The 24953-nt window shown below is 49.7% G+C and overlaps 2 protein-coding genes across 5 annotated transcripts; one reads left to right on the plus strand and one right to left on the minus strand.

Moving 5' to 3' along the window:
• Nucleotides 1-1956: 1956 nt before the first annotated feature.
• PIGC (phosphatidylinositol glycan anchor biosynthesis class C) lies at nt 1957-11477 on the minus strand. 4 transcript variants are annotated; one of them, XM_074349805.1, is made up of 2 exons: nt 11342-11477; nt 1957-3352 (listed from the first exon to the last, which is right to left on the minus strand). In XM_074349805.1, exon 2 carries the CDS (start codon nt 3132-3134, stop codon nt 2241-2243), a length of 894 nt encoding a protein of 297 aa, XP_074205906.1. In that variant the 5' UTR covers nt 3135-3352; nt 11342-11477; the 3' UTR covers nt 1957-2240. The 4 variants fall into 4 exon arrangements, with proteins under 4 accessions (XP_074205906.1, XP_074205905.1, XP_045373817.1 ...); XM_074349804.1 differs by lacking the exon at nt 11342-11477 and adding an exon at nt 4531-4687; XM_045517861.2 differs by lacking the exon at nt 11342-11477 and adding an exon at nt 4191-4594.
• C21H1orf105 (chromosome 21 C1orf105 homolog) lies at nt 4713-24953 on the plus strand. The gene is made up of 7 exons (XM_074349976.1): nt 4713-4778; nt 5616-5701; nt 8852-8942; nt 17152-17226; nt 19131-19198; nt 21564-21631; nt 24571-24953. The coding sequence occupies exons 1-7, from the start codon at nt 4713-4715 to the stop codon at nt 24714-24716; spliced, it is 600 nt and encodes a 199-aa protein (XP_074206077.1). The 3' UTR covers nt 24717-24953.

The raw sequence follows: 24953 nt of genomic DNA on the forward strand, positions 1-24953 counted from the left end.
TCCTTCTCCCCACAGCCACCTCCCTTCTGCCTGAATTAAATCTGCTGCCCCACCCTGCACCCTCACATCCAACCCACCACACCCCACACCCTGCCGCCTCCACACTGAACTTCTATAACCAGCAGGCGGAACAGGATTGGGTAACTCAACACCATACAGGATGACAGAGCTGAAAATGACAGCACAGACACAGTAGTTCATCCAACAAAGGAACTAGTCTTGAAAGTGATTCAAATTTGGGGAACTTTCTGCTCTTCACCATGGATGCAGTCACTACGTGACTGCCCTAAAGTTAATCACTGGAAATCCATTCAAATAAGACAAATGGATTAAAATACACACACACACACACAAAGACCATTTTTATACAACTCTTTACTACATTCAACCATTAACCCCTGCCCTGGTTCCTGATGTGGACTGAGTAGTAATGAGGAGCCAATTCTGCGATCTAGGCACGTGAGGGCCAGACCCAACACAGGCAGTAGACAGATGCTTTGCGTTCCACAGGTCAGTCTCCAAAATCCTTCTCTCCACGTCAGCCAGTGTCCTTGGACTGTGAAAGCGATCTAATTGGCTTCAGGGAAAACTAGCATCCTAACCCCGAAACACTACGCTCATCCATCTAAATTAAAGCAAAGAATGAGAGATGACAGAGCTGAAGACACTAGTTCCCAGTCCTATTCAAGACACTTTTGAGAAATTATGTTCAGAGGGGAAAAAAAATTTCTCCTTAGGAATACTACAGCCCTGATGAAATTTCTGATTTGAGACTGATTTCTAGTGAGAAGCAGTAGTACAGGAACTTGCCCCAAATGAATTATTTCATGAGGACCAGCTATTCCAAGAGGCATCTGATGCATCTTGCACTGTCTGCCCTCAAGTCTCCCTCCAGGTCAACTTAATAACACCTAACTCGTTAATGCTATGTGTCTGATGTCCTTCAAAGCACTTTGCATAAATATACCTCATTTATCACAGTTCTAGAGGTAGATACTTTCATTCCCACTTTACAGATGAAAAAACTGAGAAACAGAAGTTAAGTAACTAGCCCGAGATGACTCTACTCCTTCCTTAGAAAGCTGGATTGCTTACTACCTGCAATATAAAGCCCAAATCCCTGAATACTCAGAGCCCTGTTACTCAGACCTCCCATTCCAACTTTCCCGCAAGTCCCCGTACTTTGTGCTCCTGCAGAGACCAGATGGGGCACAGCGACAGTCTCATCTTGCATACAAGGGTTTTCTGGCCTGATTTAAATTGGACAGAATTTACCAGTCAGATTTCATATTAAAAAACTCACATTTACAGCAATGGGAATTTCATTTAGTTTTATCTGGAATTCTAAAGATCTGAAGCCAGGCCCAAATTCTGACTAGACATTGAACGGGAGGATAGTGGGTACCCTCTTTGGATGGGCATGCCCTCTCCACAGTCTTCCAGTTGCCACTGGCCACACAAAGCATGCTAGCTCCCCTGGCTCCTAAAGCCCTTGCCACCTTGCCCTACACCATCTTTAGCTTACCCGAATCTCACCTAATCTTCAAGACGAAGCTCAAAGGCCATCTCTTCTACTATTTCCCCATGTCTCCAGCTCTCTGACCTCCAGCCTCCTCACATTCCCCTAGCATTCTGCTTGTGTCTTATGACACATCATACTCTGCTTATAGTTTGTTGCACACATGCACACATGCTTCACCAAGAACTAAGTAGAAACTCTGAATCAAGGTTAAGTGACCAATTCTGTGATCTTATGCAACAAAACTGGACGTGGCACCCAGGGTTCTAGGATTTGAGCTCCAGAGAAGTAACAGAGCCTGCATTTAGTACACTGCATTTAGTGGGTGTGCAAGGGATGTGACATGCACACCCACATACACACACACACACACGCTTATTCTCTTCATGTCCCTTCTGCCTGCCTTCTGCTTACAGAAAAACCATTCAACAACTTGATGGATGTGTGGATGTGTTGTTAATTTTTTTTTAATAAATAGAAACCACATCACTTCATTTGTTACAGTGAATAATGAGAGGCAGTAATTCAGGAGGGCCCCAAGAAGCTTTTTCATCCACAGAATAACAGAAAGGATAAGCACCTTCACCACCCAAGCCTTTGGTTAACGTTTTCTTTCGACCTCTGATCTCCCACCCATATCAGCATGCTGCTTCCAGAATGGAACTCTGCTAGCTGGAAGCCGAGTCTATCAGCTGGCCTTAACGGAAGGGAGGTCCCTAACTCAGCTGAGGAACCTGGACAAGTCTTCTTTGATTTCAGCCTCATCCCAAGGCCCATGAATGTTTTCTTTAAAAAGCTGCTGGCGAATGAGGTAGAAAGGGCAGAGACACGAGATGGAAACCAGCAGAAGGGCAAAGAGTATGGCTCCCACAGCGCTAATGGACAGGAGGCCTCCCAGGGCTGAAAATGCAAAAAGCAGTGTGACTCCCACGTAGCTGCGTGGGGTGCAGGCCTTCAGTTTCTTCTGTAACATGGGCCACAGGGCAAAAATCTGGATGGCAAATGTCACCATGATGAAGGCATGCAGGGACCGGGGCAGGCGTGAGGCGAGGCAGACGGAAGCGAAGATGGCCATGTTCAAGGACAGTGTGCTGGATACGATGGCAGCGTTGGCGCCATAGTCAAAGAAGATGAGGTGGCCTAACAGCATGAAGACTGACATGGCGTAGATGGTGTCAGTGCTGACTGACTCCGTCAGGGTCTTCAGCACCGGCGAGAAACCGTAGGTGAAGGTGATGAAGACTAGGGCACTCTTCAAGTCAGCCCACCGGGTCCGCCCACTCTTCTTCCGTCCTTCACCTCCATCAATGAGATCAAACAAAACATAGCCAATCAGTGAAGATGCCAGGCCAGTCCCAAAAAGCCAATGGGGGGCCAGAAGACCCTCATCCATATACCACCAGATAACCACAAAGACACAGACACTGCACAGCTGCTGTATCACCACGCTGGACTCGAACACGACAGCCCAATACTGGTATTTCCGGGCATAGATGTTCTTCCGGAGCTCTTCGAGGAACCTCCGGTCCACGTAGTTATCAGGAAAGGGCTGTCGCTCATACAAGACCTTCTGCCACCTGGCCTCTTTCGTGTTAGTTACAGGCTGGGCACACATTATCCTTTTCCTCAAGCTCAGGCCAGCTCAGTCGCCCTTGCAGAAGTCCATGTGGTTCTCGTTCTTTACAAAGTTTTGAAATAAGACCTCTCTGGAAATTCCATGCTGCGTCGTAGTAGGTATCGTACTGACCTTCCCTTGCTTTCAAAGGCAGCAACCCAGGCTAGGCCTGCGGCAGTTGAGTCTGTCCCCTGAGGCAGGACAATACAGCCAAGTTCCTAGAAAAAGAGGGAAGGTGAATCTATGAAAGTGGTGAAAGGTCCAGGGTAGGACTAAGTTAAAATCAAACCAACTTATTAGTTTGCTAGAAGTTTATTAGAAGTCTGAGTAAAATATATGTGGTGGCCATCTTATAATTATAGACATTAAAATTTCATTTCAGATTTCACATTATAGTCCTTTGTCAGCTATCACTTACCGAGTGCCTACGATGTGCTAAGAGCTTACAGAGCTTTTCATTTAATCTCTACAACGTTGCAAGTTAATACCAGCCCCACTTTAACAAATTGAAAAGCTGGGATTCAAAGTGCTTACGTAATTTTAGCCCAAGTTAACAGCAGTGAACAGTGGAGCCAGGTTCAAATCAACGTTTTGCCCCAAAGCCTGTGCCTCACGTGTCTCCCTCTAAACCAGTTCTTAACTCAGGCGTTCACATATCCCTGAGGTCTATGGATGGCTTCAGACGGTTCAGAAACCCTCCCTGTCAATGCATACTTGTAGCTGCAATGCATACAAATTTCTAGGGCTAGGAACCCAAGCTTTTACTGGGTTCTCAAAGGCTAGTACTTGGAAAAAAAAAAAAAAGTCACCAGTCTAAAGACAAAAGTAAACCTCACAATACAGAAACGTATGAGCTCTATGCTTTACGAAACCAAAACCAAGGACTCAAGATTCTTAATCCATTAACAGCTATCCTTTAAAGAGCTATCGTCCTACTTAATAACGGCAAAATTCTTAGGAGGATGGAAGATAATGACCCCCTCCACACAATGGGAAAACTAAAAGAAGTACCAAGGTCATCCAGCAAGTCTGCGAAGACAATTCTTACGTCCCAACCTTATTTCTTCCATGGAGACCACGACAGGTTTTGCTTCACAAGCCAGACACCCTGGGAGCCCCCCTCATGCAGGAGGGACCCCAGCCCGGGCATCTCACGGCCGCCCGGGGGCTGGAGGGTCTGAGGTGCCGAAAAGGGCAACGCCCGCCCGCCCGCACGTCGGGGACAGGGCAGGGGCGGCGGTAGGGTCGGGTCGGGCTGGGTAGGGTAGGGTGTCCCCGGGGGCGCCCTGCTCCCCATCCCGGGCCTCCCCCGCCCGCCGCCGCCCCTCACCCAGCCTCGGGCCTGCGGGGGATGGCGGAGGAGGCCCGGAAACACTGACTCCCACTCGGAACCCACCTGCCCGCGAGTTCCTAGGCGTGCGCGGCCGGGGGAGGGCGGCCGCCCGCCTCCTTCCCCATCCGGGGCGCCGGGGTCGCGCTGGCGTCCGAGCACTTCCGGGGCCGCCCCGACCTCCGCGGCCAGAGCGCCCCGTCTCGGGCGACGCGGCCGCGGGGTCGCTGCTGCCCCCTCCTGGCCGCATGGAGGAACTCCCGGCTCCTCCCCAGGGAGGAACGCTGGGAGCCAGCAAAGCAAATCCACAGCGGGTAGACCCGGGGATTTGGCATCCGAAGGGCAAAGGAGAGAGGCTGGGCTGGGAAAGAGATTTATTGAGCTCCTATTATGAAGGCAGGCCCTCAGCTAGGGACTTCCCATGCACCCGTGCGTCCGCTGGACACATACTAAATATCTACCAGTATCAAGCACTGTCTTAGGTGCTTGTGTTATAGCCGTGAAGGGAACAGACAAAAATCCTTGCCCTCGTGGAACTTTCTGTCTTGTGCATGACCTGTAAAGTGATGATACCGTCCTCCTTTCCTAGAAGACAAAACTGAGGCTCAGAGAGGTTGTGATTTGTCCAAGGCCACACAGCTGGGAAGTAGATTAGCCAAGATGAACAGCCAGTTGTCTGTAGCTTCAAAAGGCAGTTCATTCCTCTTTGCCTCCCAGAAGGGAGGAGAGAGGAGGGCCTTGTGGCTGCAAACAGCCAGACGCTTTGAACAGGAGGCTGCTAATTTTCAGCTGAGGTCATGGAAGTATTAGAGGATGCATAAACAGATGAGAGTAATGAAGAAGCAAAGGAATATAGTAGAACACAAGATACAGTGGACACAAAAGTCAGAAAACCTAAGTCAGCTCACCAGCTGTGTGACTCAGCAAACCTCACTGTCTAAGCTTTGATTTCTTCAGCTGTAAAATGGAGAGGACACTGTTTCCTCTTGGCTACTTAATGAGAGAGTCAACAGGGTCAAATATGAAACATAAACATGCTGTGTAAAATGCTGACTGCCCTAGAGCTGCTGTGAGCTTACTTTGGTCTCCTAGGGATGGCAATGGTCACGTGAATCACTTTGGCCAAATGATCTCTTTCCATTTCTCTCCAGGTTTCTGTTCCAAGATTTGGCAAGATTCCCTGGTTTAGTGAGGCCAGCCTCATCAACAAGCCATTAGTGTTCAGCCTCCCCAGAAGGTAACAGCTCAGCCATGGGGGGCAAAGATTTCAAGCAAGGTGTCATGGAAGATGACTTCTGAAGGGTTGGGGCAGTTATCTGAGGGGCACGGCTGATCGGCTGAGAGACATAAGTCAAGTGCTCAAAAACCAGAAATGGTTTCTAAGACAAAAATGAGCCCTGAAAACAGGCCTGGCTGGAGGCAATGAGACCTCAGTGAACCTCCCTCTCCACCACCACTAAACAGTACACGAGAATTTGCCCATGGACACTGCCTTTCAAAACACTTCTTTCCTCTTTGTCATCTGACCTTTTCTTATTGTGTTAGTTTGAATTTGTCAAATTTTAACCATCAAAAGTCTAGAACCATAAATTCCTGCCTTTAGAGAGTAGCAATTTCCTGTCTTTAAACTTTGGGTCAGTCTCCTCCAATCTCACCAGTCCTGCGCTCTCAAACAGACCCTTCTGGAACACATTTCCATTTCTCACAGTTGGGGGAATTCATGTGTAGGGAGCTGCCACTTGAAAGAACCAGGTGTCCTCGTTCCTTCCCCATTTTTGATCTGCGGGTGTGGAGACAGACCTTGCTCTTAGAGGGGAGATGAAAGGAAGGGTGAGTGGGAGGTTGATGTAGGGGGTGAAGGGGAGACATCAAGGAAGACTAGGGAGAGGGCAGGCCGGGGGGGCAAGTTTGCAGGCACATTGTGGATGAAAAGTTGCCTCCCTGGCATGGAAGGTCATTTGCTAGGAAAATTATGTTCTCTGAGAAGAGTCTTTTCTCCTGGTGGTGACTGTCACGGACCCTCCTGCCCTTGGATAAATGACTCCCCATGAGGGATAGTCCCTCCACAACCCCACTTCAATAACAGGTACCTTTGCTTTGTCTGCCGCACTTTTTAAAAATAAAATTCCCGGTGAGCAGCGAGACAGTTCTGCGTATTTTCAGAGCACCTATGAAGTGTGTGTTGCTCAGCCCTGGGTTTTTTCCCATAACTCTGAATATATCTAAACTCCAGCTAATGTCTTAGCTTAAAGCAGGCAATCAGAGATTGACCAAACCCAAAGGTTTGTTTACTAAATAAAAACACACGTGACGTAGTTCTTTTTAAGAGTTGTTAGCTAACTTCAAGGATCAGGTGTGTAATGACAGTTTAGCACCTTTTAACTGGGGGCAGAGTACAAACTCACATGACACTGACTGTCAGAGGGACAGCATGAGTGAGCAGAGCCGACCAAAAGGGAATGCGATCACCTCCCTTCAGGGGAGGGACAGTCGGCCTCTCACAGTGTCAGCGCCACCTGCAGGCACGTGACCCCGGTGTCCAGATCTGCTGGTTTTTCCAACAATAGCAGAAATCTGGATTTTTGTGTGAAATGGCTAGTGTTTGACATCAAAATAGTGTAACATCCCACTATCCCATCCCATCCCACACCCCTTAGACCTGCCCCTGCAGCCAGGAGCAAAGCTCCCTGTGCACGGCTCCCTCACCCCCGGCTCCCTCGTTCCCTGTGCACAAGCCTTTGGTAGGAGGTGGGGAGGGGGCGCAGGGCGGTGGGGCTTGACAGAGGCAGGCCCAGGACACACCTGGGCACCCTCAGAACCTCTCCCTTTCTCAGCCAGGTCCTGGAGTGTCAAGGGGGGCAGCCAGCCGGGAAGGGAAAGGGTGGTTCTTCCTCCAGCCAGGCAAGCTGGAGCTACCTGCAGGGACGCTCTGCTCACATCTACCCTCGGAAGATTCGGGCCGCAGTCTCAACCCTTATTAGAAGTGGTGCTGACCCACCCACAAGAATTCTAAGGTGTCTGGGCAGCACCTGGGAGGTGCCCAGTCTTTTGAAAGGATGGTTTGTTGAAGTATCAACAATTCTTCTGGATTAGAAACTCCTCATCTGGCCAAAGGTCTACATTCCAAATTGTTTACTTTTGGCAAAACGCTTTTCTGAGACCTTGGTTAGGAAGTTCTGAATGTGCTTTAAGTATTAGCTCACTTTGGACCAGCAGTTCTAACACAGAACAGGCTGAAAAAAGAGAAGTGTGCTCAGAGCCCCCCTAATTGTGAGGTCTGGGGGCCTGGAGAAGAGGAGCCCAGGTTCTGAAAGTCACTGCCTGTGCAGACCGCTTCCTTTCAGGACTCTCTCAGGTTGGCCTGACCATGCTGAAGCCACACCCATCATCATCCTGGAAAGCCCTCAGGTCACACTGTGGGCCCTTTGTTGGAGATTACTGTGTGTTGAAAACAGTTCTAAAGTGGCCTCTGGTCTCTCCTGGTCAGTGTTTGGGTGTCAAGTCCAAGGCCAGCTGTTCACATATCAAAGACAAAGGCCGTGAAGGAGCTGGGTCAGAACCACCTCCGTGCTCTCCCGGGAGCTCAGGGAGGTGGTGGGAGAAATGAAACAATAAATGCCTCACGAACGCCAAACTCCCTGCCCACGCCTTTGTTATCAGTGAACAATGGGCAATGAGCTCTTTCCTCACTAGGCAGGAGAGGTGCTCTTGGCAGAACCACCAGTGTTACAAGTTTCCATTTCTTGGGGTCCGGGGCATTCGCAGAGCCCCACACACAGGCTGTGATGCCCAGGCCCCCTGCACTGCTGCACGTCGTGGTCTTTACTCTGTAACAAAACGCACCACTGTGGCCAGGGGGCGGGTCACCCCGTGAAGAGAACTGGTGTTATCTCTGCAGCATCTCTGCTTTACCTCCTGCCTGGAAAGAAAGAAGGAATGTTCCAGAGGAAAAGTGCAGTTGGAAGGAGGAGACGTTCCGTGGGAGGGAAGGGGTGGACAGAAACCCCGAGAAAGCAAGGCGGGCATGAAAGCACTGCTCTTGGTAAACATCAGTAACTTCTGTGCAGGTCTTGCCAAGAAGGAGCTCTGGGGTGCATCTCACCCATTCAGTGTCTGCTTTTCTGAACAGCTTTTTTCTTGCCTTATTTGCACACTGTCTCTGACAAGCCACAGCTGGCACTGGTTAGTTCAAAACCAAAGGGACAGAGAAGCCAGAGTGACTAAAGAGGGGAAATCTTGTGGGAGCCCCACAGTGGCCCGGGGCCCTCCAGGATCGAGGTGGGGGCTACTCCTCAGGTGTCCCTGGTCTCCTGTCTGAAACAGCCAAGGGCCTGGCTCTTCAACCCAGGGACCGTGGCTCTAACCTGCTCTTGTTTTTCTTACTCAGATATCCTCACTCCTCTGCCACCTTTCTGCTTTCATCCAAGAAGGATATGAATTTGCCAATTTTATTCCAAGTTCCAGATGTCTTCTCTGAGGTACTCAAAAAAATTTTTTTAATTGAAAAGAAACCCATAGCTAGTTCCAGGGTGACACAGAATGTGAATGCGAAGGCATTTCCTGTCTCCTTAGCACAGCCCGAGTCTGGAACATCACCAGTGCTCACTAGAGATTTGCTGAATGAGGTGAATGAACGCCACCCTCCTCACCCCGTCCTGAGTGTCTTAGGGCTCCTGTCCACTCATACTAATTAAATAGGCATCTGGTTAGAGCATCAAAAAGGGAAGCCCCAGAAATTCACATAGAGGGATCTCCCCTGAGACCTTCAGGGACTGCCTCTCAGCCTGGGTCCAGAACCAATCCTGGTTTCTGGAGTCTCTAACCCCTCCCACCACCACGAGGATCCCTGTTGTCTCCCACCTACAACCCGCTAAACCCATGGAAGTTCACATTAAGAACTCCTCAACACCCCCTCACCTCGCAGAAATCTACCACGACTGGCTGCTGGGTGACACTCATGGACACTGCCCCCCAGGGGGCTCCCCACTTTGAGGGTGTGTGTGCAATGGGCACCTGCCCCCCCCCCCGTGGAGAGAGAGAACCCGTGGGAACACGAACAATTTCTTCACCTGAAAATCGCAAGGCTAGCCCCCAGGGCTACTGCAGGCAGCACACGAGGCAGTGTCCCTAAAGCACTCGGCACAGTGCCCCACTCACAGCGACAGCCAAGCGTCAGCCCCCGTTAGGGACCAGCCCTCGCGTCAGGGGAGAGATGCTGACGGAGCCCTTTTCACTGGGCTGACTACAGATCCAGAGATGAGTAAGTCAGATGCCACCTACACGGAAGAGTGGGAGGACGGGACAGGTACCAGCCGCGGAACGAGTGTCAGAGACGAGAGAGGAGAGAGAGTCCTTGTGGGCGGAGGTGGGACGTCACCTGCGGGCTGGGGGAGGGGTGAGCAGAGATGGGGCGAGGGGATGATTCAAGAGACAGTGGCATCGGCCCTGGATCTGGAAGATCTTATTTCCACCAGCGGGAGAAGAGCCAGGGAAGCAAACACGTAGAGACTGAGCGTGCGGGAAGTGCTTGAAGAACGCCAAGGAATCAGGCCGGCAGGAGCCCGGGGCTTCGGTGGGAGGGAACCGAGGAGGTGGGTGGACCCAGCCTGAGTACCGAGGGCCGGAAGGCAGGAGGCCGGAGGGGACGTGCCAGGTTTACAAGCACAGGAGTGGTAGGGTCGGGGCTGTGTTTAAGAGTCAGGCACGAATCCCCAGACACCCTGGACAGGCAAGTAGGTAAGACGTGCGCGGAGGGGGCCGAGCAGAGACAGGATTGATTGGCAGTTGCTGCAGAACCAACAAGGAGCATTCTAGTCACTCAGTCTGGTTGAACTTACTGAGACAGGTTCTCCCCTGCTACCGAGCGCCTCCTAGTCCCAGGTTTGCTCTGGGTCTCAGTGCACCGTGCCATCCGAGGCATTAAGTCTCTAGGCACCAGCCTGGCAGAGTGGGATGCGGGGAAGGAAAGCGTTGATAACGAGTGAGAGCCCAACCTCCCCAACCCCGAACTTCAGCATGTATAGAATTTCATAGTTGCAATATTCAAGTGCGGCCACTAGATGGAAGGCAAGAGCAGCAGCTTCCTCCGCCTGGCCAATAGGCTGAGCCCGGGAGACCCGGCTCTGGGCGGACCCTACCCCGGAGGGCACAGACCCATGGCTCCTGCTGGGAAGGGGGTCTCAGGTACCTCTCCCTCACCCTCACCCTCACCCTCACCCCCATCCCCACCTCTACCCTCTCCCTTTCCCTCACGCTCACCCTTAGTCTCACCCTCACTTGGGCTGAACCTCCACCAGTGAGTGTGGGTGGGTGTGTCTGCGTGGAAGAGAGTTGCCCTCACTGATTGGAAGGATAAGGAGGTGGGGGGGGGCAGAATTTTACCTTTTCCATATGAGGGTTTGGCCCTGGGCCTGGGAATAAAGTCGGCAGACATTAACAGGAGAAGAATCATACAAATGTATTTGCTATAGGCTTTATGTGACGCGAGAGCCTTCATTAGGAAGTGAAGACCCAAAGTGGCAAAACCTGAGTGTTCAGTAGGTTAAGCAGAGGCAGTTGTTGGAAAGTAGCTAACCTGTGGGGAGGCTGAAGGAGGGTAAGAATTGTTTTAACAAGCTCTGTTTGTACAGAATTCTCTCAGCTTCAGCTTCGTGTTAGAATGTTGCTTTCCTCCTGGTATTAGGAGGACCTCTTCTGTATGGGGTTTTATCTCCTATCTTTAAGAAGAAAAGGAAGAGGGTCAGAGCACCCTTCTTGCACCTGCTCCTTTTTCAAAGTGTCTTAGCTCAAAATGATGCTGAGGCCAAAGTGCGTATTTGAGTGTGCTGCACAGGAACTCGGGATCCCTGTTCTGTTAGGACACCAGGCCGGTACTCACCTCATTTCCTTGCCTGCCACACAGACTCCTTCACATCTGATGCAGCCCCTAGAGTGAGCCGAGAGCACGATGGCCTGCAAGTGTGCTGCTTCCTTCTGGAGAGAAAGAATGTATCTCGAGGGAGTGGAATGCACTGTCTCTGTGTCTTCCTTACTCCTCCAAGTCAGGGACCTGGTAGCCCTGCAGCCAACTGGAGGGCCTGGCCGCTGGGCACAGGTGCAAAGGTCCTGCCACTTGGCTCCCTTCCTCTCAGGGTGGAACTTTGAACGTCCACCTTCCAAGTGGCCTCTCTGTCCTGCCTAGGGGCAGACTCGTGGCAGGGGCGGGTGTCAGTGTGTCTGGAGCAGCATACCTTAATGAATCCACAGAGGCAGCAGGGAGACGGGGCGGGGGGCGGGTTGGGGGTGCGGCTCAGAGACGGAAAGACAGGGAGAGGGAGACACACAGCAAGAGACCAGAAGCCAGAGAGACACAGAGAGGTTAGGGGACAAAAAAAAAAAAAAAAAAAAAGGAAACAGAAGAGGAGATGCAGTGCTAACAGGGAAGAAAAACAGAAAATGAAGACAGGGAAATGAGGCCTAAACATTTCCCCATGTGTACATCTGGGGGCGGCTTCTTTACTGGGCACGACTTTCGCCTGCTGTTTCCAGGCATCTACTCACAACTCCTCTGAGGCCTTGAAAGAGGACAGTGAACCAGATAGTTGGATAATTGAGGCCAAAGAGGTGACTCAGAGCTCACGGTCAGGACTGGGGGCGGGGCGGGGTGGCGGTCGGAGCGCCCCTGCTTGCCGCACGGCTGGCTGTAAGCGAGTCCGTGCGGGGGCGTAAAGCGCGCCCCAACACACGCACCCCACTCCTGACCCCAGCCCCTCTCTCCTGTCCTTGGTCTGGCTTTGCTGGCGAAGCTCCGGGGAAGACGCTGCGCAGCAGCGGAGACAGACGGGGCGGGGAGCAGAGATCGGAGGCCACGTCCACCTTCCTCACCCCCGAGAACAATCTTTACTGTTTCTCTCTCACTGACCCTCAGTGTTTGAAAGTGCACGACTGCCACAGAAGCTGCGTCGCATATTCTCCATTCCTGCCCCTGTTTTTGTTGCTCAAACACGTGTAACAACGATAAGTTTTAAAGCGAAGTCATGATGAAAACCACTGACCTGAAATAATGATATAAATATAAATAATGCAATAAAAACCGAGGTTAGTAAGTCTGGATGGTGGGCACATGGCTGTCAATGGTCTCGTGTATGTTTGAAATTTTTCCTAGTCAACAGTGAGAGTATTTTTTCAAACTAGGGTCAGCTTTATTCTTTAATTGAGATGGTTGGTATTGTCAGAAAGCAGGAAATTGCGGCATTATTATAGGGGTTTTTTTTTTTTTTTTATTTTGCAAATAGTTCTCTGACCACTACTTTTTGGATTCTGAGGGCTGTAGGAATCCTTATGCCCTGAGATGCATCCTAAGAGTCCATTCTCCCCCTGAGGGAAGGGGGAGAGTGGACTCATTTCTTTGACCCTTCATCTAAAGAACTTTCTGGCTGTCGGAAGTAAAATAAATGTGCTATTGGGCAAATGTCTTACCCTTGCTGGGCCACAGGTTCCTCACCGTGTTCATCGACAGGTTGAGGCAGGTGGCCTATGAGGTGTGTCTCGCTGAAGGCAAGGGTTGGGGGAGGGGAGGAGCAGAGGGAAGACGGGAGGCAGATTTGTCATTGCCCCTCGAATCATGCTTGTGACGGCTATTTTTAAAGCCACCATCTGCTGCTTACATGTTTCAGTTTTTATGTGGACAGGTGTGTGTGTGTATACGTGTGTGTGTGAGAGAGAAAGAGAGGGGAGATGGAGGGGCAGGGGGAGGAAGAGAGAGAAACATAGTTCTTTTCTTTCCGAAAGATCCAAGGAGGCCAAGGACTTGGGCCACGAGCCAGAGTTGAGGGACCTCGGTGGATGTTGAGCTCAGGTATGAGGGTGTTCCCAGTTGTGAAGGCCTTCTGGGACCTGGCTGAGCTCTGCATCACCCCTTGACTTAGGCTACAGAAGGGTGCTCTCACTCTCCTGTCACCATGGCCACCTGCTGTCCTGGGGACAGCTGCTGGGAAATGAGAGCCCCAGGAACATTTCAGAGCTTCTCTTCTTGGTGGCTCTGACTCTGCAGATGAGACAGCACAGGGCCTGTGCTCTGAACCACTGGGCGTTCCTGCTGGTGCGCTGAGCGGGCTGTAAGGAAACCGAGAGTGAGAAGGCAGTGCTGCCGAAGGAGAAGGCCCTGGTGTCAGGGCTGGGAAAGGGAGCGAGACAGGAGGGAGGCAGCTGAGGCCCAGGGCACAGGCAGCCCCAAACTGTTTGCATCCACGTCTTTGTGGACCGTCCAGGCAGCTGCCTCCCACGTGTGCAGACACCCCCGGGGCCCTCGCCCTCCTCTCCAAGTGAGGCGAGGGAGAGGCTCTTGGAGACAAGGCTTTGACAGTGAGTCTTAGGTGGAGTCACCGCCACAGTCCTGGCGGAGGTGACAGAGGCCACACACCAGAGACTGGTTTTCACTTCCACATAGAAAGTGTGGGCTGGATGAGAGTTGGTCTCTGTCCTTTGGCCACAGAGACCAGCAGCCTTAGGGAGTGGGAGGCCCAGAGCATTTCTGTGGTTGACCCAGTCGAGTTTCTCATAGAGCCAGGCCAGACTGCCTCCCAGCCAGGGCTTTTCCCCAGCAGGGATTTGTCACACAGAAATGTCCTGTAGCGCCCCCCTGAAGACAGCATTAGTGTGATAGTGGTTGTCACATGCGTGTCTTGTGTTTTAGGTGTTTATGTACATATATGTGTTAGTTATGTCTACATTTATACCGTTTAAAATGCTTACAATGACTCGTTCATTCAGCCAATACATGTTGAATCCCTGCTGTGTGCCGATTCTGAGACGGGTTCTGGAGTCCCATCCCATTTCAGGTTGGTGGTGTGCATCAGTCCTTCCCTTCAAAGCTAATATTTGTCACTGTGGGTGGTTGATCGGTATAAACAGGAGGGCGCCTTAGGAGAATGCAGGGTAGTTTCCGTGGTGGTCATGAGCTTTCAAAGCTTGAGAGTCAATGGGAAAGAAATCATTAAAAGAGTTCTTGGTGGTAAGAAAATTGAAAGTCAGCCTCTTATATAGCCCAAGATATGTGAGGAGTGTTCTTGCTCTTAAAGAACTCTCAGCCTGGTAGAGGAAACAAATATATTTTAAAAAGAAGAAAGAGAAGGTGAATGCAAACTGCAACAAGAGTGGCCAAATCCACGATGGACGCAGAGAGGCAGACGCCCAGGTTGGGGGGGTCAGGAGAGAGATTTTCTGAGAAAGAAACATCTAAGTTTCATGGTAAAGAGGAAGGAGTTTACAAGGCCAGATAGGGCAGTATGTGTAATGTTTTCCCCTCAGATTCTGAAGGATGGTGGCCATCATGGTTTGGTACCCCGGAGTCACCTGCTCAGCTGTCCTTAACCTGGCGAGCTCCCGCCGCACACCTTGCAGATATCAGCAGGTTACATTTGTTGCTCGATCTGCAAGGAGCCAGGTAGTTCCAGTCCCTGCAGGGTCTAGCTGTATTCTTATACAGAAATCAGAAGTCCAGAAAAGGTGAGGGCATCAACTACAGGAAACACTAGCATTTGCTTCTAACTCTAGTAGAAGCGAACTTGCCCAAGGATTCTCCCCCACCCCCCACACACCTGTCCGGATCTTCCTCATCCTTTCAGACCAAGCACTGATGCCACTTCCAAAAGCCCTTCCAGATTCCTCTAATGGGATGTGGTCTCTCTCTTTGCCAAAGGCCTGGAAGCATCCTCGCTTCTTCAGTGATATCTATAGAGCATCCAGCCTTGAATCGCAGTCTCAGAGGAGGGTCTTAGTCTCAGAACTCAAAGAAGTAGGAGGCAGAGGGAAAAGCCTAGGCCCCAGGGGATCCCACCCCCAGGGTCTTGGGAGGATAAGGTAGAGGGTTAGATGGGCCCAGAAGCAGAGGAGTCAGCACACGGGGCCGTCCTCTCTGCCTCCCTCCACCCGCCCAGCCCCAGACAGCCTGGCCACTGCGGGCTGTCCTCACTTACCCGAAGGGTATTTGCCAGGTCATTCTTCCAAGTTGTTGCACAGTGTTCCTAGGTTGGAATGTCCACCCCTGTCCTTGCTCACCGCCCCCCTCCCCAGCAGCTCCCTAAGCACAGTTTGTTCTTTTAACCCTCCTGACTGTTCCTTCAATGCTCACCCCCTCAATGTGAGCTCAGTGACTCTTTTCCAGGTCCCTGTGGCCTCCAGACATCTCTGTTTTTGTGCCTCCAACACCGACCCGCTTGTTGGTACACAGTCTGCTGGGTGGTGGGCCTTCTGAGGTCAGAAGCTGTGTCTTACTTATCTCAGTGTCCCCGGTACCTAATGAATGGACAAATCAGCAAGTCTGGATTCTTCCCCAGCCTTCGTTGGGGCCAGACATTCCCGCATTCATCTCTGTGACCCCATCCCAGCACCCGCCGCCTGGTGGCTTCACAGTGAAGCTTTGTTGTCAGGTGGATGAATCCAGTTGTTCCCACTCATACTTGAACATGCCAGCCCACCGCATGGTGAGACTGAGCTGATTCTTGTAAAAATGGCCTATAAAGATGAAATGTATTTCAAATATTTGTCAAAAGAATCCAACTCTGTGCATAGCTTTCAGTCCTCAGACCCCCAATAATGCCTCTCTCAAGTGCCACATGCCTGTCACGGGACTGACTGGCAAAGGTCACCTTAGGAGAGCCACGCCCCAGGCACTCCCCACGCTGCACAGATACGTTCCTCCTCTTCCTGTTCCGCACACCTCCCAGGGCAGCAGGGGCAGGTAAGGGCACACATGCAGAGATAGGTCACCAAGTTCCCTCCCCTCCTCCTCTCCCCTGTAGTCTACGTATTCTGCACCTCATGTGAGCCCATCTCCCGACTCTGATGTGAATGTGAATGGGGAAGTTGCCATTTGCTCCCTAACCCAACCTTCGCCTGCGATGCAAATGAGACCCCAATGCTGCAGGTGCCAGTGCTCCGAAGCCCGCCCCGCCCTTCCACCCCTTGGCAGAGGTGGCGTCAGCAAGAACTCAGTGTTTGCAGTGAGCGGACAGGGCGCCCCCCTCTCCCTGCGCTGGCCTCTGTCCCCGGAGGAGGGAGGGGCTCAGGACCCACACACCAGCTCCACTTCTGCCAAGGGCTTCCCTGGTGGCTCTCGGGAGGTGCAGAAGGGACCAATGGGGCTAGACAGTGTAGGCTTGAGAGCCAATGGCGGGCCAGAGTGAAGGTGTGAGAAAAGAGGATAGTATTTCAGAGGTACCAGTGAAAGGAGGTTCACAGAAGACAAGTGTTCATTTTTCTCAGGCTGTCGGAAATCCTGAGCTTGTCTGCACGAGGGAGCTTTTGTATGAAATGTGGGAAGTGTGCCACCTAACTTGAGTGGCAGCCTCTCAGACTGCATGCTTGAGTTGGACAGAGCGACCTTCCTGGATTTCTGCCCCCAGCCCCATCCCCCTCTGCCAGCTGTCTTACACCTGGACCTGGGGATGCAGCGGCCCCAGGCTACTACCTAGTCTGTGACTCACCCCCTCCTGCCTAAACCCTCTCTGAACTGACCAGCTGCAGCCAAGCCTGGGTTCACTGTCCACCCAGGATGGGGCTGAAACTGGAGCGTCCACCTCTGTTTCGTGGAGGGAATCAAGGAGCCACTGTTACCTGTCTTACCACGCCACCTTTCCCCACTTCCTTGCTGCCCCAGATAACCCACCGTCTGTCTCCTCACCTCTCTCTCTCTCTCTCCCCCCGCAGGCCGGGAGGACCCAGAGAGACCCCGTGCTGATCAGAAACAAGCAGCTGTGCTCCACGTGCCAAGAAAAGAAAATGGTAGGCCAAGGGGATGACAGGTGTGGGCGTGGGCACCCCCAGGGCCAGCAGAGAGAGTTGGTGATGGAGCCCCGTGTAGGGAGGGCTGTGAATGAGCTGGCCTTGGGAGCACCGTCACCTGACATGATACCATAAACCTCCCCGTTTTCAACAAACCAAAAGTGAACCAAGGCAGATGGGTCCAGAGGGGAAGGGACGAGAAGAGCCACTCTGCCTGGGGCCCTTGGGTAACTGCACCCTGCAGAGGTGCCAGAGGTCACAGACCTTCTTCTCCCCTTAACATGTTTCCAGCAGGCGCACACAATGCCGTCTGCCTCCAGCATCACAGCCATGAAACCAGCTGCTTCCTCTCAGGGTTGTCATAAATTCAGTCACCACCTCAGGGAGAAGGCTGGGGAGAGATTCTCTGTTACTTTCTGGCTATAGGGGTTGCCTGCAATGGGGGGGGGGGATGGGGAAGGAGGGGTAGGGGCAGGGGAGGTTCAGGAAAGAAGGGTTATCAAAGGGATGCGGGCAACACAGGGACAAAATTCTGCCATTTGTCAGAGTTGCTAAAGAAAGAGGCGTGTGTCAGGAGGCATGTCCATGCTGTCCGTGTTGGAGTGGGGACTTGGGTCAGTTTAAGAAGTAGGTTAGGGGCCGTCGGAGGACACATCAGGCTTGGGTGGGAGGTTAATTTAGCTAAATGGTTAGGTTTGGGTTTGGGGAGGGTCTCTGCGGCTCTAATAGCCTGTGATTCTCCTTTGACTCGGGGAAGAAGAGCGAGGAGTGGAAGAGAAACAAGAAACACGAGAGGCCCCTTGGATGAGTTCCTGGCAAAAGTGCTTCCACCGAGAAAGCGCTTCTCTGGGTTTGTGAAACTTTTGTGTGGCGTTTGGAAATGTAACCGAAGCCACCGACCAGAGTGTCCCTGGGCGTTACAGTCTCTGTTCGCGTTCTGCATAATTAGGGCCACAGTGTTCCATACCAGCATGGACCGGAACCTGGGACACTGGGCTGGGGGTTTCTCTTGGTCCGGTTCCTGGAAGCCCTGGTGTCCACATCTGGAATGCGCTGAGCCCGGGCTGAGTGGGCCCCGGCCAGCTGGCTCGCTCAGCGCCCCGGCAGCCGCTCTCTTTCTCAGGACCTCTTTGCTGACCTTTGCTCTTGCCGGAACCTGCCTGGAGTGGAAGCACACACGGTGGTTTATCGTTCTCCGTAGATGCCAAAAGGAAGGGCCTCAGACACCAAGGTGTCCAAGGGCCCGTCCCTGCTGCTGTCAGAGCCGGGGGCACACAGAGCATGGCGGGAAAGCGGGAGGGGACAGAATGAGGGTGACGTCCGCTCGCCTGACTCTGTGCAGTTGCACCTCCATTTCCTTCTGGGACGGGGACCTGGGGGGAGCTGCTCATCTGCTCTGCCCACTGGGACCCCTCCGTCCTCAACAGGGGGTTGAATGGAGATGCTGGGAAAGGTATAAAAAGACTCCTGAAAAAAGAAGCTTGATATAGGGTATGTACAGAAACCCCACAGCTAACGTCAAACTCAGTGGTGAAAGACTATTTTCCCCTAAGATCAGGATCAAGATCAAGGTGTCCTTTTGCCACTTCTGTTCATGATTGTACTGTACTGTCTAGTCAGCTAAGGCAAGAAAAAGAAATTAAAAGCATCCAGATTAGAAAGGAAAACATAAAACTATATTTGCAGGTGATGTGATTTTATATATAGATAGAAAGTCCTAAGGGATCCACAGAAAAATCTACCAGAGCTAATAAAGAAGTGCGGCAGAGTTATAGGACACAAGATCAATGTACAAGAAAATGACTCATATGAAATACAACTCGAGCTTACTAAGGTGGTGCGTTCTTTCTTTAAATCAGCCTGCAGTTTGGGGGCCTTGTCCTACATGAGACTTTCTTCCGTAGGTACGACCAACAACTGTGGTGATCCCAGATGACCTGAAACTACCCTTTGCAAATTTAATGGATCGTAGGTAAGTCAGAGATTTAAATCAGGACACAGCTTTAATTCTGGTTATATTCGTTTGGGGACACAGGATAATGGATTGAGAAACATAATCAGTAAAATGTTTAAGGAATGCTTAAGGGATGGGCCTTTGGAGAGGTTTTATTTTCTGGTTAAACTACAGAGTTAGACCAAAAAAGTTGTTTTTACCTTTTGGCTTGAATAGCTGTTGAAAGTACTGTAGAAATTCTAACCTTCCTTTCCACCTTCATAAGAACAGTGCAAGGAAAAGAGGATAGGCAATTTCTTTGATAACGTAGGCAGAACTCAGTACAGATTATCCATGCAGATGACACATCTCATTCATACAGTATGGGAGATTATACATAATCTGTCTTGGGTCTAGGACATCCTGTGCTACTTTAGAGTAAGAAAATTCCTGTTATCAGTTTGTTTGGTTGTCATTTGCTGCTTTCTTATCAGGTATATCAGAAATCAAATCCAGTCAAAGTTTGATCACTTGGATTTCAGGGTTTTTTCCTTCTATATTTAACCACCAGACAGAGAAGACTCAGTTTTCACTTCCTTAAAAAACACAAAACATGGAGTGACCCCAGATAACACCCCAAGATAGGCAGACGTGCCTTGCAGTAGATGGTTGAAATGTAAACATACAGTCACCCTCACGTATGCCCAATTGTGTGTGATCTAATGGCGGCCTTTAATTTCCCCCCATACAGAGAGCAATAACGTGGGGAAATAAATAGGTCTTTTTGTGAACTTATGATGGACAGCGGTAGATGTTATGATTCTCTGTAAGAGCTCAGGGCCTTTTGTACAAACTAATATGTAGACTCAGATGCATCAAAACCATGTACTGGCCCAAGTAGACAGGGTCGTGGAGGAAATGGGGACCCGAACAGTACAAGCTTCAGCACTGATAACATTTACCTCCACCGACTCTTTATAAGTGCTCTTAATATCAGATCACAATAGAAGTAATTCTAATAAATATTCTTTACAGACTTTCAATGGAAAACTAAACTATTTAAATTCAGGAATTTCTGAGCAAGAAGGTCGCTCTTCTGTGAGAAAGACTTTCGAAATTTTTTGTCCCGTTTTATTTATCTTACAAGTTGGATACTTTAAAGACCCAAATCCTGAATCATTGATTGGTTTTATTTTAAACAAATACCTCTTATTCTTTTAAAGGTTAAGACCAACGGTTGAACCAATCCTGAAATCATGTCACCCCAGCCAGAACTATCATTAGATTGGTCTTTTTTTTTTTTTTCAGTGTAATGAAGGAAAATATACTACTTCTATTTGAGATTTAGCTAGTGTGAGTATAAAGTAAGGTCCTGGTTCTGTTCGTAGCTTATAAAATCTGGCCTCACAGTATTTCAACCTCACAACATCTATAGGCAGATGGAATTGTCCTCACTGAAATAATCGGGGTTTTTTTAAGTGACTTTAATTATAGTCAGTGTAAGAATTAAATAATGTTTGTTGATTGGAAGGAATGAAGGAAAGAGGGGGAGGGAAGGAGGGAGGAAAAGAGAGAGGAGGTAAATATGAGTGGATAGATATACATTTGTTGAATTATAGTTTAGACGGATCTTAAACTATTCAGTCTTACAAATACCACATTCTTGTTTGCCCAAAATGGGTAATAGAAGGTATTTTTCATTTTTCTTAGTCTCGGTGAGTCCTCCAGTGGCAACTGAATAAAATTAACTGGCTGGACTGGCCATATTTTTGGTAACAAGGTAAAAATAATCTCAGAAAATCTTTGTGGAAATAGATACCATGAAATGAATGGAGAGAGATAGCCCATCAAGTTCACAGATCGGACAGTCTTTAGAAATAAAGCAATTTAAACTAACGTAGAAATGTAGAAAAAGTTTGAGCTTTTGGTTGAGGGTCACTTCCACAGTTTTAGCTACAAAGAGAAATAGGAAGTGGTCAAAACATTTTCTCTAAAATTGGAGCATTCTAACCAAAATATGCTCAGTTTTGCACTTGATGGTAGATTACTGATCTGGAAGAATTGTTACTTTTTTTTTTTTTTCTGGGAACTGAAGGATTCTCTCCTTAATCCCTTCTATTTTTAGACTGTACATGTTCTGACAGTGGAATAAAACATTTCTTAAATGCAGGGTTGTTTGTTTTCTCTTTTTATCAGAATCCATGTAAATACCATTAAGGAGAAAGAACTTCAAAAGCAGTGGTTGTTGGCCTGTCACTGCTCACTGCTGCAAAGTGGTCTGAACGCCAGGTTAACAGGTGCTGGTTTCAAAAGACCATCTGCGTTTTAAAATGCATAAAGACACATTCCTTTCCACCAAGCCCTAGCCGAGTGACTAATGTGTTTTCTTGCTCCTTCCAATCAGAACGATGCATCCTCATCCACCAAAAGCCCGGGCTCTACCCAAACGTTCTCGTGATGACATCCCAACAGGTTTGCTTCCTTTTGGAGTACTTGCAGGGGGAGACCTACCACCCCCAGCGTAGTAGAATGGAAAGTTTAACCTCTAAGATAATTTCTAAATTTCCTGAACAAATTCCCTTTCTCTAGCCCTTCTCTTTCACGTACTGCTTATTGACCTGTTTCGTTGGGTCTACAGCCCTCTCTTCACTCCGTCCCCTCTTCAGACCTCGCTGGCCCTTCTCCATGTTGTTGTGTTCCTTCCCTGGTCCTCACCACGCTGCAGGGCTCTGCCCCCTTCTTTCTAAAGATTCCCGTCATCCACCTGCTGGAGAATTTCCATATGGGTGGGGCACAGAGTAGATAATCCCCTTCTCAGGCAGTCCTGATGGTACCAATTTAGGTGGGAAGGGAGGTATATCCCCACAACCCTGGAATGGCCTCACCAAGCCCTGAACCTGCCCTTCCACAGGCTCCTTCAAACACCTGCCTTCTCGCAGCAGCTGTCCTGTGCTATTCTTATGCTCACTTGCTGTTAGTAGGAAAAAGGACAGCGACTCTATCTCCAGCTTCAGCACTGACCTAAGTCTTATCTTGTAGAGAAGCCAACTCTGGGCTGGTGAAGTGGGGAGTGGGTCCTTGTTTGGAGTGATGTACTTCAAGGCTTTAACGCAGTATAGGCTGTCACTGTAGTAACTTTGCCCATCTTCTCATTTACTGCCGTATTAACTGAAGCCACCTTCAGTTATTTTCTTTTATGTGATGTATGCACAGTGAGGAACATCAAGATTACTTTCTTCACTTTGTGCAGTTGGGAAAGTCCAAGCTCTGTCCTGGGAGGTGGCAGGGGAGCTAGAGCCAGAATTGAACTGAGAAGCCATCTGAAAAAAAAAAGAAATTTGAGAATAGAAAGGGTAGCCAAGGGGTTGTCTAAAGGGAGGACCAGAGACTCAGGCGACAGCTGAGGTTTTGAGATAGCCACTCCAGAGGAGTGAAAGTCCCAGTCCCTTCTTACGTATCCAAAAATACTGGCCTAGCCCACAGCTCTCATTTAGCCAAAGTGGACTGAAAGTCCAAGAGCTAAGAGCATCCATCCAAAGAAAGCTTCCCCCTCTGCTGTTCTCTGGCCCACAACCTCCTCATTCTCTTGAAGAATGTGCATTTGGTTCAGGTCTCTGTCCCAGACACACAATCATTCCGAGTCTCCCTTGAACCTGGATTTTTTTCACGTGAAACATACATGTGTGTGCACACACTCACACAGTTACATGCCCTTCCCTCAGCACCAATGTTTATTTTCTGATTCTACAGGACAATGATGTGATAAGATGCCTTTCATAAACTTATTAACTGTGGGAGTGTATTCAGCTACCAATATAAGAGCCCGGCTTGGTGTACCTAGATCAGCACGTTACGTTCTGGACAGACCTAGTTCTTGCCCATAGAGTTCATCCAAGGAGAGCAGTCTTGGAGGTGGGGCTTTGGGGAGAGTGCTCACGGAGCTGAAGCTTGCTAGATCTATGTTTGATTCCAGTCGCGACCCTTCTGAGCTGAGCTTTGCTCTTGGTGTGCTCTCTAAGGTCACAGAAAAAGTCTTGGAGCGGAGAGATCTGTGTTCAGGTCCCAGTTTTGCTATACAGGTTTGGCCACGTTGTTGAAACTCTCTGGGTCACTGTGTTCCCACCTATAAAACAGAGAAGCGCTTTGCCCACCCCCGCCACGTGGAGCCAGACACTCAGTACAAGCAGCCTTCACCTTTGATCAGCACAGAAGAACTGCTGACGCTGCCCCAGCCGCACCGGTTTGGACACTTAGACGTGTCCCTGTGCAACACTGGTTGCTCATTGCTGCCACCCACCTGTGCCGCATGGCCTGTGGACATGCCACAGATACCAAATGGCTGACTCATCCCAGTGACTGTGACTGCCGGTGACTGATTCATTTTATAGATCACAACAGTGAGGTCTAGTATTTTTCAGGATTCAGCTAAACTTTATAATGTTATCAAAAATTATTAGTGAAAACTAAGTAAATGGAAAGAGCCTGTATCTATAAGCAATGGGCTTTCTTCTGAATTTGTTTATCTTGACTTTGGCCTTGAGCCCAGAGTTCCACGACACTCATGGGCTCTTGGTAGAGCTGCTACCACCTGGCTTAGGTCAGCCGCCTGCCACGGCGGTGAGACATGGTACAAAGAGCGCTGGGTTAGGATGAGGGCGATGTGGCTTCTGGTCCTCAGTCCATCATGGCCCTCTGTTTCCTCTTCATTACAGCAATGAGACTGAACCGGGTCCTGGCTTTGTGATCTTGTGACGTGTCTTAGCTGGACTAAGGAGCTTGTTCCAGAGAATTCAGGACTCCAGTTCCCTTAGTCATTCAGTGACTTCCAGTGGGAAGATGTCATTTCATGCACTGATTCACTCTCCTTCACAATGTGTAGTCTGGAAAAGTTGAATATTAACCAATTTTTGTAAATAAGCTCATATTCAAAGAAGAGATCAGGATGGTAAGGATTTTAAGCAGCCCTAAAATAAATTATTTCATAAAATGAAGATACCTTTTGAAATGCAAGTACATTTCCCCTAATGTGGCCTTTTCATAAGATCATGTTTGTTTGTTTGAAGAGCAGAACCACGTATGTGTCCCCAAAAAGTCTTCTGAGGATTGAATCCTCTTTTCCCTTTGACTCTCATTACAACTCCAGACACACTTTATCTTCATGTATAATTTAGTTGGCAGTGTTTCCAAATATCTGAGTTTTGCTTCTAAACACTCCTTTCTGGTCTCTGACAAGATTTGTAAAGGCTTATGTGTTGTAGGGCTAAGATGGTTCTATTAATAGGAAGTCTCATGTGAATTTTGAAGCTGTTTTATAAGGTTAAGGAAGTCTTTGGTAACTTGGGTTATTTTGAGGAATTTTTAAAAATAGAATGTAAGGCGCCCTTGTCCTTTCTTCTCGCACTGTCCTCCAGAGAGCGTTCACCATAGACTGCCCATCCTGGGCCCCAGGACAGCTGTCTTCCATGGGCTGCTGTCAGATGCCTTCACAGCTTTGCAGGAGACACAGCTCTCTTCCTTGCCCAGAAAGGGGCCCATGGACAAGTCAGTGAGGCAGTGAGTGGTCGGAGCTCATCACCCACCGGACCCTCAGGGAAAGAGCAACCTCACCGAGCCAGTTTCTGACACTAGTGCCTTCTCATAATTTCCTCTTAGCATGAAAAAGATGACCCAGTGCTGCCTTCCTGACCATTGCTGGAATACTGCCTCTTGCCATTTCTCCTCTGGCTCGTTTCTCCTAGAGACCAAATGGTTCGTGGCACACGATGATAAAGATGTGGTGATTAAAATGGAACAT

The sequence above is a fragment of the Camelus bactrianus genome, chromosome 21 (genome assembly GCF_048773025.1).
Source record: "Camelus bactrianus isolate YW-2024 breed Bactrian camel chromosome 21, ASM4877302v1, whole genome shotgun sequence".
Lineage (NCBI taxonomy): Eukaryota > Metazoa > Chordata > Mammalia > Artiodactyla > Camelidae > Camelus > Camelus bactrianus.